General features: G+C 35.1%; 1 protein-coding gene across 1 annotated transcript; it reads right to left on the reverse strand.

Annotated features, from left to right (window-relative positions):
- Window positions 1–10,869: 10,869 nt before the first annotated feature.
- Window positions 10,870–15,969, reverse strand: LOC124974428 (ornithine decarboxylase-like). Its single transcript, XM_047537701.1, is given in 4 exon segments — window positions 10,870–11,639; window positions 11,642–11,762; window positions 11,765–12,241; window positions 15,949–15,969. Coding segments are annotated over 4 exon segments (1,389 nt in total).
- Window positions 15,970–21,572: the final 5,603 nt, after the last annotated feature.

Genomic DNA, 21,572 nt, shown 5'->3' on the forward strand with positions numbered 1-21,572 from the left:
GGCTAGGGAGAGGACTGATGTGCTAGTGCTAACATGGCAATGTGCTGCCAAATCTAGAAAATAGTTGACAGGGAAAATGTGGTGTTGCAAAAGAGATAATGAATGTGGAAAACATTTTAGAAGATATTGTTTCTTCATGACTTGACAAAGGATTAGTGTGGGCAGAGGCAGTGTTGCCTGAACCTTCTATAGTTTTAGAGGATGATCTTTAGGAAGAATGCAAGCTTTTCAATGAACATTTTGGTTAAAATTAGTATTTATGGCAAACACCATAGGAATTATGAAATGCAAGAAAACAACCAAATATTTTTGTTCCCTACCCCATGTACCTCTTCTTTTACTTTTTTATAGTTTTGGGGTATCGAATTTTCTTTTTCATTTCTTCATATGACAAAAGTCATGACAAGTTTTACAGAAGGAGAAGAAAGATAATTCAGACTTTTTTCTAGCAGAGTTGATAAAAAAAAGATATCTTAGAAAAGTTTATTTTAGCTTCACTGTTCATTGATAATGACACATGCATTTCCATGCCTCTTCTCAAATTTGGGAAAGCATTTTTATGTTTTTATACATGATGTCAAAGAAAAACAGCACAAAACAAAGTTAAACAAGTAAGAATGACTTTATTCAAGGCTGCTGCAATAGAGTAGAGAGAGACACCAGACCTCAGTCTGTCTCAACTCCACTAAAGCAAAGGTGGGAGGGTTTTAAGGGATGTGAAAGGTTAGAGGGAACATTCTGGAGGCTGTGAGGTGAGAGGCTTGATGTATTTAGCAAAAGGTGGTGAATCTTTTGTGTTTGCTAATGGACATCCATCCATGTTTGGCTCATATCCTCCCAAGGACACAGGGAGATAGGGGTGCTCCCTCCCTGATGATGACATTTCAAAGGGACGGCTGCCTACTCTTTCAGGAACATTCATGGATGACAAGATTTGTAAGTGGCTTCAAAGAAAAGGTTTACATATCAAAGGACAGAGAAGGAACATATAGTTACAAGTTTCCAAAAAAGATTCTCTAAAAAGAGGGTGATCAGGACCTAGAATCAGGAAGATGCCTATGAAAAGTCTAGCCAGGCTGAGGGGAACTTTAAGTATACTGATGAATGAAGTGTAAAAAGTTAGTGATCTCAGGTTTTCTTATCAAGAAACTCTAAAGACACTGAATTGATATAAATTACTAATTGATTTGAAATTTCAAACATCCTTGTAGTGGCATTTAATAATTGCAAAGTATCTGTAGGTATCAGTATTAATTTCAAATCAACAAGAAATTCAAATAATTTCCACTATGTTTACATGATTAACATTATTTGAATTATTGAAATTTACTAAAGTAGCCTCTGCATGACTTCTATTTGAAATGTGTCTCTTTGTAATGAATTTCTATTTTTGGTACGATCTGTAAAAAATGTTAAAATTTGCTAATCAAATTTTAAATCAAATTTTAATCAAATTTTAAAATCAAATACTTTTTAATCTCATATATGAAATTTTTACAAAAAGATCTGGTGAATAAAGTGGCTAGGCCTCTTCCCAGGAACACTGAAGCAAATGAGTGCCCAGAGCTTGTGCATCATTAATTTCTGCCTCAGTTAACCCCTCCTGAGCGAGAGAAAGATGATAAAGGAGAAATTGTGGAAGTGCAGAAGTTTTCATACCTCTTCCTTACTAGAGCTGTTCTTTCCACAGTTCTCACGACCCTGGGGGAAATTTCCTGAGCATGTACTTGTTGGGTAGCAACTTCCTTTGCCCAGGTCAAAATCTTTCCTCTGCTCATGAACCCAGTCCAGCCCACTCAATGGTTTTGTATACACCATTAACTAAGAATGGTTTTTATTTAAAATATTGAAAAAATTCAAAAGAAGATTATTCTTTGGTGATATTTGAATCGTATATAAAATTCCAATTTTAGTGTCCATAAATAAAGTTTTATTCCCATTTATTTATGTATTTTCTATAGGAGCTATCTTGCTATAATGTTGGGGCTCGGTACTTATGACAGTCCCCAAAGTCAAAACATTTTCTTTCTGGTCTTTTGTAGACAGATTGCTGACCCCTGGATTATTTATTCCAATCAACAAATAAAACATAAAATTTTGATAACTGATAATACTTAGCATTATTGTGATTGACTTGCCTCCTACTAGACATATGTGGCCTTCACCTGATATAAAGAACTGAATAATGTGGCAGTTTCCAATATGGTAACATGCCCTTCAGGGGAAGCATGTTTTAATCACTCAGTTGTCTTCACTCCTCAAATCATGCCATGCACACAGTAGGCATCCTCTGTTCTTGCAAAGGCAATCTCACTCTAGTTAAATAGAAATATGGTAAATAAAATTGTATCTAAAGCTGTCCCTGCTGTTTAAAGAATCTCTTTGAAAATTCAATCAGCAGCACACTTTTAATTTCACATCATCTGATATTGTTTGCAATTCTTTGACAATAAACCCAGCAGTCTTCTCCACATCTTTCTATTTTCCTTGAATGTAAAATTTCCAGCTGGACCCCAAAGACCTAGGTGGGGAGACAAAATGAGAGATCTGTATCAGTCAGAATTTTTTTTAACTGCATGAAACAGAAAAATAAATAAACTTAGCTAAGTAAGTGCACTCCCCAACCCATGTAACTGAAGTCTGAAGTCTATAAGTAAGGAATTCAAGACTAGTGTATTGCTCAGGACTGTAATTTTTAATAAGGGTGGGTAAATGTGGGAGCTTCTTATAGCTTGAGCCCTCACCATTCTTGCCATTTGATTTGCTTTTCACTTTATAGGAATGATAGACTCTGCCCTTCCAGAAACTGTTTGAATTGAAGATGAGGAAAAGGGAGACCCACAAAGGACAAAAGGAAAAAAGCCTGAAAGCTGTATTTAACAAGTAATTCCATAGCAAACACTAATAAAATAAACTATCTACCAAGAACTCTTTTAGATCTTTTCAAATCAGAATTAATTGAGTCCTTCCTCATTAATAAGATGTATACATCTCATTGCCCAAAAACATGCTTCGTGGTCATGCCTGGAAGAAAAAAGATTTGGGAAGGTAAGCATTTCCAATTGACACAGGAGGCTCTATTATAAGAAACTGTGGAAGAACTGACACTGGGCAACCAGCCAGAGTAGTTGGCCCCAGTGGGCATAACAGGGTCAGTGACTTGGGTCATGGCATAGTTGATCAGAGTCACTTCAGCTGTCTGGATGATTTGTGCCAATCAAAGAGGTCAGGTCCAGAGACGTGACATGAATCAGACTGACTTTCACAATCATCTGAATGATTAACTTTACTTAGCCCTAAACTGATTATTGTTGTGGCTCTTTTTTTTTTTTTTTCATTTTGATGGAGAGCCACTGACCCACATGGATGGAAGCTGAGAAGTTAGCAAAGGGCAACATAGGTTGCCTCCTCCCCTGTTAAGGTGTGAAGGTGAGTGGAAAAGAAAAATCCAAGACATCCAGCTCATCCATGTATTTTCATTACCTTTGTTGGGAGAGAGAGTCTTAATCTGCCTAACATGATTGTAAGCTTCTAGAAGGCAAAGTTCATCCCTCAAACTTCTTTATGTCCTCTACACGGATTACTACAGAGGCATGCTCCAATTTTGTTCAGAAATGTGTGAATCTCATGAAGGAACTAACACAGAAAAATGAAGTTTCAATTTATGAATAATTCACCACCTCCTGTTAATACTCAGCTCACTCCATTAAGATTAGTAGCATCAAGGAATAAGAGATCTATACCCTGTAAACCCACCTTCTGTGCAAAACTACTTAGAAAATATCCCATTTTTATTCATATTTTCCAAATGAAATTTGGTGTTTATATAGTATTACCGTGTGCAGAGAACTTTTCTCCCAATTCCCCACCTCTTTTTTTTAGTTTCAATTAAAATGTAGAATAGTGGGTAGTCCACTTATAGGGTCTCTGTATGAATTTGATGTTTTTCCCTTGTTTGTCTTTAATTCACAAAATTTCAAACTTACACTTATCAGCAAAACTCTATTCTCACAGTCTTCAAGTACTTATAGCAAGAGGACAATCCAACAATGATATTGCATTGAAAGTTGGCAGCAGCAATCTTGCAGGGCTTAATTTTTATACTACACTTAGCACTTAATCATAAACATCCTTTAAAAGTAATTGATCTTTCAGATTAAGTCTGTATTTGCTTCCAAAAAGAAAATGACTTTTGAAATTGTTTTTAACACAAAACAACAGCTGTTCCCCCTTTCGTAGGCAGGAGAAGTTTGGAAATCTAAACCATTTTCTGGAGGGCCATGATGGTGTGCTGGAGTAAAATGAGGGGTAGCTTGTATTTTCTCTTGCTGACACATTATATTGCTGTGAGTCAATACATATGGAGAAGTATAGCTGCAATTCATTTGTATGCGCTCTTTGTATGGAACACAGCTCTCTAGATACTTTTGTTAGAACATTTACTTTTTTCATTCATTATAGAAAGGCAGTGCAATTTTTAGGAAAGAGCATAGATTTGATGTGAAAGAGACTTAAGTTCAAAACACTGCAATGCCACATACTAGCTCTGAGGTCTTAGACAAATCTTTGATCCTTCCTGTCTATCAAAAATGAATAGCACCTTATATCTAATTATTGCAAAGACATTTAGAGTGGTCATTTATTTACCTTCTACTATTTTGTGCTTTCCTGGTACAGAGGGAAAAGTTCATAAAACTACTGGACCAGTTGCATAACTCTCTAAAGAATGACCTATCAAAATATAGGGTATGTACAAAATTATTTTCCTAAAGATAAACTGATGTGTTTGCTCCAGATGATTTCTTGCCATATTGTAAAGTTATCTATCATGTAATGGAAAAGTAAATATTTGTATTTCAGGTGCCTCACACTAGAAGTAACTTACAGATTTCCTTTATTGTTTGTATGTTCTGCCCCACTTAAACCTACAACAGTCATAATACTCTGTGTGTATAGCTTTCACTGTATGATTTTTTCAAAATAATCATCAGATATACTAGTGAATGAATATGGCTCAGTCTCGATTTTGAAAATTCACACCTTGTTACTGAGATAGTCTGCTGATATTTCCCCAAATTTTGAGATTCCTGTTGGTATTTACTGTTCAATTCTCTTTTCCTAGACCAGTATGCTTGTTCAACACTGTCCACAGTTCATTGTTAACAATTCTATTATTATACCTCTAGGTGAAACTGATACACCTGTGCATATGTATTCATGAATTAATGTGCATAAACACACACATGCAATTTTAATTTTAAATTATCTTACAAAAATTGAGTTATAAATTTTAGTTTCAAAAAATATATAGTCACAACTATGTAGATGCTCTTGTACCTCTTCACTCTTTTTGTTTCTGCGTGAGTCCTGCTGGGGATCAATATCAAACTAGGTAAATGCTTTACCATTTTACATTCCTTAATAATTTATCATAAATCTTTTTTTAATATTTGCATGCATGCATCTCTTCTGCATCCATTTTTAATTAGTCTCTTACTCACAGTGTTCTTAATTGCATAGTTCTAGAAACTAGAAATCAAATTCTATTAAACTTACATTACATGTTGGAACTGGGGTAAAATTATGAGGAGAGAATTACCACACCAGTCATTGAAACAGATATTTTGGGTCAAGAAGGGCCTTGGGGTCACCTCATTCAACCATACTTTAAACACACAAGCTCTACTTGAGTTCATGAGAAAGTTAATTGTGGTTTACCTGTGGCTCTTTAGAAAGCCAGTCTGAGAGCAAGATAAAAATTTTCTCAATGTTTAAATAAATTCTTTCTTTAAACATTTTCATATGTATACATCTTCTTTTCTTCAAAATTCTGAACATCTGTGTTTTTAATGATACTTCTCACCAAACTTCACTAAAACTTCATTTTAACTTTTTAAAATGATACTTAACTTTTGTAAAGGAGAGACTATGCAATGCAATCTTATTCTTTAAACTTTTACGTTTCTTTGTGACAAAAAGTAAATAGAAATGGCCATACTACCAAAAGTACTATACAGATTCAATGCAATTCCAATTAAAATCCCAATGATTTACCTTACAGAAATAGAGCAAGCAATTATGAAATTCATCTGGAAGAATAAAAAACCCAGAATAGCTAAAGCAATCCTTGGCAGAAAGAGTGAAGTAGGGGGTATCGCAATACCAGATCTTCAACTCTACTACAAAGCAATAGTAACTAAAACGGCATGGTATTGGTACCAAAATAGAAAGGTGGATCAATGGTACAGAATAGAGGACACGGACACAAACCCAAATAAATACAATTTTCTCATACTAGACAAAGGGGCCAAAAATATGCAATGGAGAAAAGATAGCCTCTTCAACAAATGGTGCTGGGAGAATTGGAAATCCATATGCAACAAAATGAAACTAAACCCATATCTCTCACCATGCACGAAACTAAACTCAAAATGGATTAAGGATCTCGGAATCAGACCAGAGACCTTGCATCTTATAGAAGAAAAAGTAGGTCCAGAGCTTCAACATGTCGACTTAGGACCAGACTTCCTCAACAGGACTCCCATAGCACAAGAAATGAAAGCAAGAATCAATAACTGGGATAGATTCAAACTAAAAAGTTTTCTCTCAGCCAAGGAAACTATCAGCAATGCAAAGAAAGAGCCTACAGAGTGGGAGAAAATCTTTGCTAATCATACTTCAGATAGAGTGCTAATCTCCAGAATCTATAAAGAACTCAAAAAACTCTACACCAAGAATGCAAATAATCCCATCGACAAATGGGCTAAGGAAATGAATAGACACTTCACAGAAGAAGATCTACAAGCAATCAAAAAACATGGAAAAATGTTCAACATCTCTAGTAATAAGAGGAATGCAAATCAAAACCACCCTAAGATTCCATCTCACCCCAATTAGAATGGTGATTATCAAGAATACAAGCAACAACAGGTGTTGGCGAGGATGTGGGGAGAAAGGTACACTCATACATTGCTGGTGGGGCTGCAAATTAGTGCAGCCACTCTGGAAGGCAGTATGGAGACTCCTTAGAAAACTTGGAATGGAAACACCATTTGACCCAGCTATCCCACTCCTTGGCCTATACCCAAAGGACTTAAAATCAGCATATTACAGAGATACAGCCACATCAATGTTCATAGCTGTTCAGTTCACAATAGCCAGATTGTGGAACCAACCTAGATGTCCTTCAATTGATGAATGGATAAAGAAAATGTGGTATATATATATACAATGGAATATTACTCAGCCATAAAGAATGATAAAATTATGGCATTTGCAGGCAAATGGATGAAACTGGAGAATATCATGCTAAGTGAGATAAGCCAATCTCAAAAACTGAATGGAAGAATGATATCGCTAATAAGTGGATGATGACACATAATGGGTGGTGGGAGGGGTTAGTTTTGGGGTTGGAGTTGGGTTTAGGGAGGGGGGCAGGAATGGAGGAAGGAAGGACTGTATAGAGGGAGGGGAGGGATGGGAGGGGTGGGGGAGAAGGGAAAAAAATGGCAGAATGAATCAAACAACATTACCCTATGTAAATTTATGATTACACAAATGGTATGCCTTTATGCCATGTACAGGCAGAGAAACAACATGTATCCCATTTGTTTACAATAAAAAAAAAGTAAATAGATGTACAGTGCTCAAAGTGTTTTTGAAAAAAGTACCTATATTTAGAAAATAATGAGAATATTTCCAAATATATACCAATCTCCTTTCTTTTACTGGCAAAATAATTGTATGAGCAAGAATTGACATCATAATATTGCCATAATGATATTGTTTTGTATATTTTTATTGAATAACTAAAAGGGTATGCTTTCTAATATGAAGAAGACATTATGTCTATATCTTCTATTTTCCACAACATTTTATGATAAAAGTATTTTGAGAATACTTTAGGGATCTTTTAAAATTTTATGCAATTTACTTACCATTTTCTTTCACAGTAAGCTAGTTTTAGTTTATTTTCCCACTGGAGGTTTAATGCTGGCAACTTTACTCTTTCTTCTTTCCTATTTCTCCAGGAAAACTTTCCTGCCAGCAATAGTGAAAGACTGCAAGACCTGAAATCAACTGTTGACCTGCTAACAAGCATCACCTTTTTTAGGATGAAGGTATTTCATTTTACTTCTGTCAGTGTCTTGGTGTGACATAAGAACATATTTATTCCCTGGTAAATTCTGTTGATCAGTACTGTTCAACATGAGAAATTAAGTCTGAGCTAAATGAATCTTCCAGTAGGTGTAATTGAAGAAGGGATTCTCCTAGACACAACATACTCTGATCCATTTGGTTCAAATTTAGTCTTAAATTAACTTTATTTTAAACAAAGCTCTCCAGTAAGTGAACATGACACTTAAGAAAAAACCCCAAAGGAAATGGAGTTCATTTGTTTTAGTTTTAACTTAAATGTTTTTCTGACTTTTCACTGCAAGAGAGAACTGACTCTTATCTACCTCAATGTGGCAACTTCTGTTTTCAGCCTTAGCAATGTTTATGTTGGAATATATTTGATCATCTAATCCATCAAACTATCCAGGCATTCCTTTTCAGACACATCCCCTCTGCTTTAATACTAAGATATCTGCAATCATAACTTTGCCCAGCAATTTAACTTAGGCTTTCCAAAACTAGTTTGCTAGGCTGTGGGCTAAACATTTTTACTCTGAAAGACAGCATTTTGATGGTTATTCAGAAGCCTCCTGGATGGAAGCTGTCCGTGATTTGCTTTTTTTCACTCAAAGCACTAAAACTGGCATTTTGTAAGAGATATAAAAGGAAAGCATACTATAATAGTGACCATTTATATTCTTTTGAATTTAATTAAAGTCATTTGACTTAAAATCAGGCTAAATTGGGTGACTGGGGTACATGGAACTGATGACTATTCTGATCCACTGGCAGTAGCTGTTGGAGCAGTGTGTAGAGGGTGATACTGAGAGCCAGTTAAGGATCAGTGGGAAAGTTGACTCAGATTGACAAATGATGCCTGCCACTGACACTGAGGGGTGAGGAAATGGGAGTGAAGGTTGGGAGTGCTATGCATCTGCCATGCTTTGGTCACAAGCCTTTCAGTGCTTAGAAAACAAAAAGTGCCCTAAACTTGCCACTCTGCCTCCCACACCCTCACTACCAGCTGATGACTTTGCTTCTTATGTCACTAAAAAAGATAGGAGCATCATCAAGTTCCTTGCATATAAGCTCACCTCTTACTCCATCTTGCTACTTGTCTGACTGTGTCCATATATTCTTCCTTCTTTATTGCCATTGATGATCCATTCATTATCTGAGAAATGGCTGTCTCTTTCACCTTTACAATCGATCTCATCTCCTCTTGTGTATTAGCAACATTGGTACTTCAATCCTTCTGAATGTCCTGAATTATAAATTTTCCCTTCTCTACTGAATATTTCCATTACCAAACATGCTGTAATTTCTTGGTCTTCAAAATACTGCTTGACTTCACTTTCTTCTATAGCTGCTGCCACAGTTTCTATTTTCCTTAGCAAAAGTTCTCAAAATAGTACTTTACACATTTCCTTTCTCTGCATCCTTTTAAATAATTGTTCTCATCCCTTTATCTTTTCCCTCATTATAGCTAATAAAATAACTCCTTTTTTTGCATGATTATGTTAATTTTGACAAATGCATAGTTGCATAACTACCATCACAATAAGATACAGAACAGTTCCATGAGTCTACAAAATTCTTTTGTGCTGCCTCTTTATAGTCAATACTCTCTACCACCTGGCAACCACTGATGTCCTTTGACTAGGTTTATTGTTTCCAGAACATCATGAAAATGAAATAATACCTAGGTAGCATAACATATTGGAGATTCATCCATGTTGTTGAGTGTATCAACAGTTCACTCTTTCGTGTTGCCAAGGGGTAATTCTTTGTTATGTATGCACTGCAGGTTGTTAATACGTTCACTAATTGACAGACATTTGGATTGTTTCCAGTTTGGGTGTTATTAAGAAGAACTATTATAAATATTCATGTACATGTTTATTGTGTAAACATAAGTTTTCACTTTTCTTGGGTAAAATCCCCAGTCACAATGTATGATAGTTCTATCTGTTCTCCATCTTCTAGAGAAGCTCTTAGTATTTTCTTAAATCATCTATCTATATACCTATTGATCTATCTATACATCACCTATTTTTTTCTTACAGGAATGAAATTACATCATATTGTAGCCTTAATTTTCTCTTTAAAAATTAATAACGTTGACCATCATTTCTTGGACTAATTTTCTATTGAATAAATTCTTCTGTAAGAATCTTTGGAAATTTTGGCCCATTTTCATTAGCTTATTTTGTTATTGTTTAGTTTTTAACTTTTTATATGGAAAGCTAAAACTGTATTTATTTATTAACTACATGGTGTTTTTTAAATAGGTATACATTGGAAATGACTGAATCTAGATAATTAGCATTTGCATTACCTTATAAATTTATCATCTTAACTCTTTAAAAATCTACTCTGTTGTCATTTTTCAAGACTATAATGTTTTTCTTTTTAATTTCAAGATACTTTATTTTCAAGACAGGTCACAACATTAAGCTTTTGGCCCATTTTGCCATTGTACAAGCTACAAATGCTTGCTGGGCAGCTAAGGGGGCACTCTTTAGTAGCTTGTTTGAAAAGTCAATAAAAATCCATATAAAACAAATATTCAAATAGTTTCCACAGGAACACAGGTAAGTGTGACCCCATCTTCTAGTCTTCCATATTGCTGCATCCATGCCAACCTTACTCTTACAAAGACATTCAAAACTAGCAGCAATTAAGTTAAATGTTCCCCCCCAGATTCCTTAACTTAAGCTAAACTTGCAGTGAACAGCTACAGAGTGGCATCTACACATTGATACCAGTGGAGGCACACGCTGCTGAGGGATGTTTCATGCTGCTTTCCTGAGCACAAGACACAGGCAGAGTGCCGACATCCTGCTCCTCTACTTTATGTGGAAAGCTATGGTTCTGGATTTGCTGCATACATTGCCATGTTGGTCCTGACATCATGTAATAGGTAGTTGACCTCTGGATTCCATTGAAAGTAGAAGCAGCGGCAACAGCATATGCGCCCATGTTTTCAAAAAGCATCCAATCACCTACATGCATTTCAGGCAGGTCACAGCACTCAACAAACCAGTCAAGGCCATCACATGTTGGTCCCCATATGCTGGATGAATAGTACTTTTCATCTGGTTTAGGTCTCTTCTGCAGCAGGAGCTTCACATGTGCATGATCATAAAGGATGCAATTAAATGATCCGTACACTCCATCATTCACATAATTCATAAAGGTCTCTTCACTTGACTCATCTTCATCATCAGAGCCTGTCTGTTCCTTTAAAATGATATTTTTGCAGTTAATGATATTAACTGCAAGTGTGAAAGCTGAGGCAACACAGTATCTGCCTGGCTCAGCTATGATCCTCACTCCAGAGTCTGATGGAAAGTATTTGTCCAGTGCTGGGTTGATCACACTGGTGAACTCTTCAAATTTAAGCTTCACATCCTCAGATCCAGGAAAGCCACCACCAATATCAAGTAGATATATGCTGAAACCAACCTTAGCTCCCATGTCAAAGACACAGCGGGCATCAGAGATGGCCTGCACGAAGACTCAGGATCAGTGCAACCGCTCCCCACGTGAAAGCTGACACCAATGGCATTAATATTTAATTCTTTAGCTTGTTCCAGAAGAAGTCTGCTGGCTCTAAGTGTGGCACCAAATTTAACACTGAGCAGTCTGTCAAGACTGCTTTGGAATCATCAGTGGCAATCCGCAAAACCAACTTTGCTTTTAGATGAGCTCTTGCAACTTTCATCAACTCGACTTCACTGTCAAAAGTCATCATTTGGATTCCAATACTGGCAGCATATTTAACTTGAGATATTTGTTTACAAGGATTTGCATAGATAATCCTCTCTGGAGGCACTCCAAGACTCTGCACCAATTGTATTTCAGTCTTGCTAGCACGATCAAACCTTGTCCCAATGGCAGCTAAGGTCTTCACTATGGCTCTGCTATCATTGCATTTGACTGCATAAAACAGGGTGACAGGAGGAAGAGCTTTGAACCATCTTAGATGTTTCTTTAGAATGTCTCCAAGGTCTGTGACATAAAAGGCATCCTTATCATCAGAAGATGACACTTCATTGATTTTTTGGTCCAGAATGTTCTTGGCAGTAAAGCCTTCATCAAGGAAGTGGCAGTCAAACTCCTCGGACCAGCAGCGGGAATAGTCTCCGAGCGCCCGGGCGCCGGGGGCCGGACCCGTGGAAATGCTGCTGCCCGAGCCACGCTGCTCCACGGTGAGACAGAGCCTGAGTCGGAGCCTGAGGAGCGCTGGGCCTCCGGCAGCCCCTGCCGCGCCCATCAGCTGCCTAGCTCCCTCCTACCCAAGACGCCCGCTGGAGGTGGCGCTGAGCTGCTGGCTGAGGGCGGCCAGAGTAGCGGCTGCAGGGATTGACCTATAATGTTCTTGAATTTTCAGAGTTCTTTATAAATTCTGTATACAAGTCTCTTGCCAGACATATGATTTAGTAATATTTTCTTTTTATTCTCAAGAATGATATTAAATAGTGAAATTTTTAAATTCTGTCTCATTTGTTAGTTTTTCCATTTCTGGATAATCCCTTGGAAGATAGAAATCAGAGTTTTTCCTATGCTTCTTCTAAAAGTTTTATTTAGAAAAAAAATAGAGTAAAATAAAAAGCAAGGATTAAATTTTTGGATATTTATATTTAATTTTTCCAATTCCATTTATTGAAATGATTTTCCAATCTCCATTAAATTGCCTTTGTAGTATTGTAAAATAATGAGAGGGAGAGGGTATGAAAAATGGTGGAATGAGACAGACATCATTACCCTATGTACATGTATGATTACATGAATGGTACGAGTCTACATCGTGCACAACCACAGAAACGAAATGACGTACCCAATTTGTGTACAATGAATCAAAATGCAGTCTGTTAAAATATAAATAAATAAAAATAAAAATAAAAATACACAATTGACCTTGTGTGTTTGAGTCTTTTTCTGAACGTTATACTGTTCAGAATAGATCAGACTCAGAGTTCCACCACCACCATACTGCCTTGATTACTGTTGCTTCATAGCAAATCTTAAAATCATAAAGTATAAATCCTTCACCATTTTTTTCACTTTCAAAATTGTTAAGATGATTTTAGCTTTTGCTGAGATTTTGATATTGCTTTAAATCTACAGATCAATCTGAAGAGGGTTGATATTTTTAACAATATTAAATCTTCAAACCCAGCCTCATTTTTTAAACTTAGTACAATAAGACTTTTATCTCATCTCCTCATCAAAATTTTTTTTAAAAAGTCACCAATGGCTACCACTTCACCAACTCTAGTATCAGTTATGGATTCTCACCTTACAATGTTCTGCATTTGCCACATTTTGTCACTTTTTCTTCCAAGATACCCTCTTCTCCCTAGATTTTCAAGACACCCATCTTGACTTGACTTCTATTTCACTGGCTTATTCGTCTGGTCACCACTTCTTTGTTCTTTCTCCTTTGTCAGGTACCTTAAGATCAGAATCATGTAGGTTTAGTTCTTGGGCCTGTTCACTGTATGTGCTCTTCTAGTGTTGTTTCCTTAAATTTTCCTGTAACCTAATAATTTCCAAATTTATACCTTAAACCAAGAAACTGCCATAACTGCAGGCTTATTTATCCAAATGTTGACTAAATCTTATATACCTATTATTCTTCTTAATTTTAAAACATCCAAAACTGAGCTCTTGATCTCTCTACCACAGTCTTCCTCACTTAAGTGGAGACCACCTCCAATGTATCAGTTGCTCAGACTAAGAACTTGGGACCAACTGGACTCTTTCTCTCACACCAATCATCTAATTTATCAACAAATTCTGTGATTTATTTTTCCTAATGTAATTCACCAGAATATGATTTCTTCAAGCAGTTTTTCTCCAACCACTTTGACCCAAGACACCTTCTCTGGCCTGCATTTTTAAATAATTCTCATGGCCTTTCTACTTTTCCATTACTCAACTTAAGGCATCATAAGGGAACCTTTTTAATTTAGAGTTTTAAAAATAAATGCGTAATAGTTGTGCACATTTAGGACATACGGTGTGATATTTAATTATATGTATATTATGTGAACTGATCAAATCAGGGTAATTAGCATTTATCTTTCCTAATCATGTCTTTATATTTGATGTCTTTGAGTTCCTCTCTTCCAATTATTCATGAAAAATACAATAAATTATTGTGATCTAAAGTTTCTCTGTTGTGCTGTAGAACACTAGAACTTATGCCCCCTGTATCATTATTATTCAACTCCCCTCTCTCCCTCCTGTCCTCCTCCCTTTCCTAGACTCTAGCAATTATATTTTATTTTTATATCAACTGTATTAGCTTCCACATATGAGAGAGAAAACAGGTGGTATTTATCTTTTTGTGTCTTGTTTGTTTCACTCAACATACGTCCTCCATGTTCATCCATTTTACTACAAATGACAGAATTTCATTTTCTTGTTTGGCTGAATAATATTTCATCATATATAAATCACCACCATTCATATATCCATTCATCCATCAATGGACACCTAGTTGATTTCATTTCTTGGTAATTGTCAAGGGTGCTGTAATAAATATAGGAGTGTAGACTTTTCAGCATACCTATTTCATTTCCTTTGCATAACTACCCAGAAGTAGTATAGCTGGATTTTATACTATTTCTATTCCAAAGAAAATTCAGACTGTTCCTCATAATGATGGTAGTAAATTACATTACCCCAAACACATATAAGAGTTCCTTTTTATCTGCTTCCTCATCAGTAGTATTTTTTGCTTTTTGACAATAGTTATTCTGACTGGGTTAGGTTGATATTGTATTGCAGTTTTGATTGACATTTTCTTGATGGTCAAAAATGTCGAGTACTTTTTCACATATATGGCCATAAGTATTTCTTCTTCTGAGAAGTGTCATTTAATTAGATCATTTGTATTTTGAATTTTTGTGTTTCTTTCATATTCTAGATAGTAGTCTCTTTTCAGATTAATCGGAATTATAAGTTTTTCCTCCTAGTCTTCTTTTCAATCTGTTCATTGATTTCTTTCTGCACAAAAGCTTATTAGTGTGATATAATCCCATTTATCAGTTTAAAAAGTCATTGCCTATACTAATGTCTTGAAATGTTTACCCATAGTTTCAGGTCTTAGATATAGGTCTTTGATCCACTTTGAGTTGATTTTTGCATAAGGTAAGAGATAAGAACCACGTTTCATTTTTCTGTAAGTGGTATCCATTTTTCCCAGCACCACTTACAGAAGAGCCTGCCCTTTCTCCAGCGTATGTTTTTGGTGTCCTTGATAAGTGTCAGTTGGTTATGAGTATGTGGATGTATCTCTGTTATCTCCATTTCTGTTCCATTGGTATGTGTGTCTATTTTCATGTCAATACTATGCTGTTTTGGTTGCTATATCCTTACAGTATATCTTGGGTTCCAGGTATTGCAATGTCTCCAGCTCTGTTCTTTTTGATTGAAAAGTACAAGACTATTTGGGCTTTTTGTGCATCCATATGAATTTTGGAGTTTATTATCTTGTTCTGTGAAGACTTACTGATATTTTGAGAGGAAATGCATCAAATCTAGAAATTGCATTGGGTGATGTGGCAATTTTAATATTATTTCTTCTAATTTATGAAAAGAGGGGCCTTCCCATGTTTTTGTGTCTTCAATTTATTTTATCAGTGTTTTGTCATTGTAACTGTAGAGTTCTTTACTTCCTTGGTTAAACTTAATACTAAGTATTTTATATTTTTGTACTATTGTGAATGGGATTACTTTTATGATTTCTTTCTCAGCAAGTTCATTATTGGTACTGAGAAAAAGCTACTGAATTTTTTATGTTTATTTTGATCCTGCTACTTTATTGAATTCATTCATCAGTTCCAATAGTCTTTTTATGGAATCTTTAGGTTTTCTATATTTAAACATGTCTTCTTCAAAAAGAACATTGTGACTTCCTCCCTTCTTATTTACATGTTTTTTATTTCTTTTTCTTGCCTAATTGTTCTGGCTAAAACTTCTGGTCTTATGCAGTTAGAGTTGACATCCTTATCTTCTTCCAGATCTTAGGGAAAACACATTCATCTTTTTGATGGTTTCTGTGTGTTTCTCATGCTTAGCCTTTATCATATTGAGGTATATTCCTTCTATATCTAATGAGTTCAGAGCTTTATCCATGAAAGAATTTGGAAATGTAGTCAATACTTTTTCAGCATCTGTTGAGATGATCACGTATTTGTGTCCTTCATTCTGGTGGTGTAATGTAATATAATATACTGATTTGTATATGTTTAATCATCCTTGCATCCCTAGTACAAATCCCACTGAATTGTGGTGCATGATCTTTCTGATGTGTCATTGAAATCTATGTGCTATTACTTTGTTGAGAATTTTTGCCTTTATGTCCATTGGGGATGTGGGTCTGTAATTTTCTTTATGTTTATCTCTTTGGTTTAATATCAGAGTAATGCTGATGAAGATGAAGATGTAGATGAAGTTTTGAAGAGTTCTTTCCCTTTTAATTTTTTGCAAAACTTGGAGAAGATTTTGGTATTAGTTCTTTTTTAAAAGTTTGGTAGAGTTTAGCAGTGAAACCACCTGATTCTGGGCTTTTTTGTTGTTGTTGTTGAGAGACTTTCTACTACTAACTAATTCAGTCTCATTACCAGTCAGTAGTCCATTCAGCTTTTCTGTGTCTTTATGCTTAAATTTTGATAGGTTATATGTGTCTTAAAATTTATGCATTTCTTCTAGGTTTCAAGTTTGTTGACTTATACAGGTTCATTTTATTTCCTAATGACTGTACTACTGTGGTATATTCAAAGTCCCTTTTTCATCTCTAATTTTTTATAATTGGGATTTTTCTCTTTTTCATCTTCATTCATCCAGGTAAAGTTTGCCAATTTTGTTTCTTTTTTGAAAACACCTCTTTGTTTTATTGATCTGTGTTTTCTAGACTATTTTGTTTACTTCTGATTGGATCTTTGTACTTTCTTTCCTTCTACAATTTGGAGTTTGGCTTGTTCTTATTTGTATCCCCTTGAGATGCATTGCTAGGTTGTTTGACATCCTTCTGTTTGGTATTTGATGTATGTGTTTATTGCTATAAATTTCTCCCTTAGCAATTTTTGCTATATTCCATAAATCTTTGTTATGTTATCTATAAATTTTCACTTGTTTCAAGACAATTTAATTTCCCTTTTGATTTGTTCCATGACTCATTTTGTCTTTCACTGTGTGCTGTTATTTTCTTTGTATTTGTACAATTACTAAAATTTCTTTTTTTGTTGATTTCTAGGTAATTCCATTATGATCAGAGAATAAATATAAAAATGGTTTTTGATTTAAAACATTTGTTAAGATTTGTTTTATGGCTGTATACATGGTCTTACACAAAATGGTACATGTACTGATGAGAAGAGTTTGTACTCTGTAACTGTTAGATGAAATATTCTGTTAATGTCTGCTAAGTCCATTTAATCTATTGTATTTCTCAATTCTGATGATCCTGTGCTGATTTTCTCTTTGGATCTGTATGCTGATGAAAGTTAGGATTTAAAGTTCCCCTTATAATTATATTAGAGCCCATCTTTCCCTTTAGGTTTAACAAAATTTGTTGAATTGGTCCCTGGATAATTATATAGCAGTCTTCTTTGTCTCTTTTTGTAGTTTTAGATATAATACTCATTTTATCTAATACAAGTATAGCAATTTCTGCCTGTTTTGTATTTCCATTTGTGTGGAATGTTATTTTCTATTCCTCCACTTTCCATCCGTGTGACTTTTCTGGTGAAGTAAGTTTCTTATTGGAAGCATATTCTGTGTCTTTGTATGTTTGTTTTGTTAATCCATTAATCCAGTCTGTCTTTTAATTGAGGGAGTTAATCCCTTTCCATAGAGTGATTTTATTGATGTGTAAATATTTACTCCAATATTTTATTAATTTTCTTCTAATTATTTTGATTATCTTTCCTTTTTTTTTTCTTCCTGTATTGTTTTTCTGGTATTTAATTGACTTTCTGTATTCATAAGGTCTTATTATTTTCTTTCTCTTTTGTGTATTTGATCTAGTTTGTTATATACATTGTGTTTTCATGATGGTATGTATCTTTATTCCCTTCTAAATAAAGCAATCCCTTAGGCATCTTTTACAAGACTAATCAAGTGATGATAAAATACGGAAATTCTAAAAAGATAATTAGGTTAGTTCACTTTGCTATTAAGCTCTAAGTATCCAATTCTTTCCCACTTTAATCAAAGCTAGATTTATGCAGTGTTGTATATGTGATTTTCACATTACCATTACCATTCTGTTATTCCTCTGATTTTCTCTACTATCACTGTCCCTTGTATTTATTCTGTTTCATTGAAACACATCCTATTCCATCTCCACTATTTTATTTTTGGTTTGCATTATCATATAATTCATTTTGCTTATTATTATATGTATTATCTACTAGAGTTTAAGACAGTGACAAAAGGAGTTTTTGTTTCTTTTGTTCATTGTAGTATCACTACTGCCTATGATATAGTAAGTGGTAAATATTTGTTAAATAATTAAATAAATGGTGTTGCTACTGATTACATTTAGTATTACTATTTGAATGTTTATAACAAGGAACATTCACAATGGGTTTTTATCACCAGAAAGTTAAAATGAATATGTATACATTTAAAAGACTTGTAAGACTATGTTTCTTGAACACAGACAAATCAACTAAAAGCATTTACTGAATATTGTTTAAATTGTTTTATTGGATCATGGTATTCTACTTTGTTTAAGAGAAATAATTTTCCTGTTAGGTTCTGGAGCTGCAGAGTCCCCCAAAGGCGAGCACAGTAGTGAAGGAGTGTGTCAGGGTATGCCTGGATTCTACATACAAATATATTTTTGACAATTGCCATGGAATATATTCCCAGCTAATAGATCCAGTAAGAAAATATGTGTGTCTTTTATGCTCCACTTTTCTGTTTCTAATGTCTGTTTCAATAAATTTAGAATGACAGTAGATGGGCAAGTATGCTCACCTAAATTCACATTAATGAAGAGTTGAACATTTCCATACCATTTCTTCACAAACATCATTTTGTACATATAAACCAATTCACTCCTCACAATAACTTTACATAGTAAAGGCAGATGATATTGTTCAGGTTTTTCAGGTGAAGAAACAGTTTTAGAAGAATCGAGTGATTTTCTCAAAGTCATACAGTAAGTGGTAGATTCGGGATATAGGATGCCAAATCCTGTTTGTATGTTCCTACCCTAACTTAATAATTCATCTTTTATCATTTGATCTCATAAAAGTGATAAGTAGAGAAATTATATTGAACATGACAGTACAATAACTATAATGTTAATTTGTTACTAAGAAACATTTCAAAAATACAAAAGAAAGTAGAAGATAAATCAAGCACATATATGATTATCAACTACAATATCAAATGTGAACACTTAGTAATGTTTTCTCTTCTCTTGATTGCTTAAAGGTTCAAAACATTCAATGAAAAGTAGCATTTCACTGTGTACTCCTTCTGCATTCTATCTCCCCCTTCATTTTTCAGAGATGAATATCGTTGTGATACTCATGATTTTGAACATCCTTTCACACATGCTCAGTGAACTTAAATTTTACCTTCTGTAAACTGCCTGTTGATATTTTGCTATTGTTTATCTATTGACTTACTTGTCTTTCACCTATTGATTTGTAGAAAATTCTAAAACATATTCTGGGTACTTCTCCTTTGTAGGTTATGTGGATTTCTTTTTTTTTATTGTAAACAAACGGGATACATGTTGTTTCTCTGTTTGTACATAGAGTAAAGGCATACCATTTGTGTAATCATAAATTTACATAGGGTGATGTTGGTTGATTCATTCTGTTATTTTTCCCCTTCCCCCACCCCTCCCATCCCTCTTTTCTCTATATACAGTTCTTCCTTCCTCCATTCTTGCCCCCCTCCCTAACCCTCACTCTAACCCTAAAACTAAAATCTCCCACGCCCCATTATGTATCATCATCCACTTATCAGCGAGATCATTCTTCCTTTGGTTTTTTGAGATTGGCTTATCTCACTTAGCATGATATTCTCCAATTTCGTCCATTTGCCTGCAAATGCCATCATTTTATCATTCTTTATGCCTGAGTAATATTCCATTGTATATATATGCCACAGTTCCTTTAATCATTCATCAACTGAAGGGCATCTAGGTTGGTTCCACAATCTGGCTATGGTGAATTGAGCAGCAATGAACATTGATGTAGCTGTATCTCTGTAGTATGCTGATTTTAAGTCCTTTGGGTATAGGCCAAGGAGTGGGATAGCTGGGTCAAATGGTGGTTCCATTCCAAGTTTTCTAAGGAGTCTCCATACTGCCTTCCAGAGTGGCTGCACTAATTTGCAACCCCACCAGCAATGTATGAGTGTACCTTTTTCCCCACATCCTCGCCAACACCTGTTATTGCTTGTATTCTTGATAATCACCATTCTGATTGGGGTGAGATGGTATCTTAGGGTGGTTTTGATTTGCATTTCTCTTATTACTAGAGATGTTGAACATTTTTCCATATGTTTGTTGATTGCTTGTAGGTCTTCTTCTGTGAAGTGTCTGTTCATTTCCTTAGCCCATTTGTCGATTGGGTTATTTGTAGTCTTGGTGTTGAGTTTTTTGAGTTCTTTATAGATTCTGGACATTAGTGCTCTATCTGAAGTATGATTGGCAAAGATTTTCTCCCACTCTGTAGGCTCTCTCTTCGCATTGCTGATAGTTTCCTTTGCTGAGAGAAAGCTTTTTAGTTTGAATCTATCCCAGTTGTTGATTCTTGCTTTTATTTCTTGTGCTATGGGAGTCCTGTTGAGAAAGTCTGGTCCTAAGTCAACATGTTGAAGCTCTGGACCTACTTTTTCTTCTGTAAGATGCAAGGTCTCTGGTCTGATTCCGAGGTCCTTAATCCATTTTGAGTTTAGTTTCATGCACGGTGAGAGATATGGGTTTAGTTTCATTTTGTTGCATATGGATTTCCAATTTTCCCAGCACCATTTGTTGAAAAGGCTATCTTTTCTCCATTGCATATTTTTGGCCCCTTTGTCTAGTATGAGGAAATTATATTTATTTGGGTTTGTGTCCGTGTCCTCTATTCTGTACCATTGATCTACCTGTCTATTTTGGTACCAATACCATGCTGTTTTTGTTACTATTGCTTTGAAGTAGTGTTGAAGTTCAGATATTGCAATATCCCCTGCTTCATTTTTCCTGCGAAGGATTGCTTTAGCAATTCTGGGTTTCTTATTCTTCCAGATGAATTTCATGATTGCTTGTTCTACTTCTGTAAGGTACATCGTTGGGATTTTAATTGGAATACCATTGAATCTGTATGGCAATTTTGGTAGTATGGCCATTTTGACAATATTAATTCTGCCTATCCAGGAACATGGGAGATCTTTCCACCTTCTAAGGTGTTCTTTAATTTCTTTCTTTA

Source organism: Sciurus carolinensis, unplaced genomic scaffold, assembly GCF_902686445.1.
Source record: "Sciurus carolinensis unplaced genomic scaffold, mSciCar1.2, whole genome shotgun sequence".
Classification (NCBI taxonomy): Eukaryota; Metazoa; Chordata; class Mammalia; order Rodentia; family Sciuridae; genus Sciurus; species Sciurus carolinensis.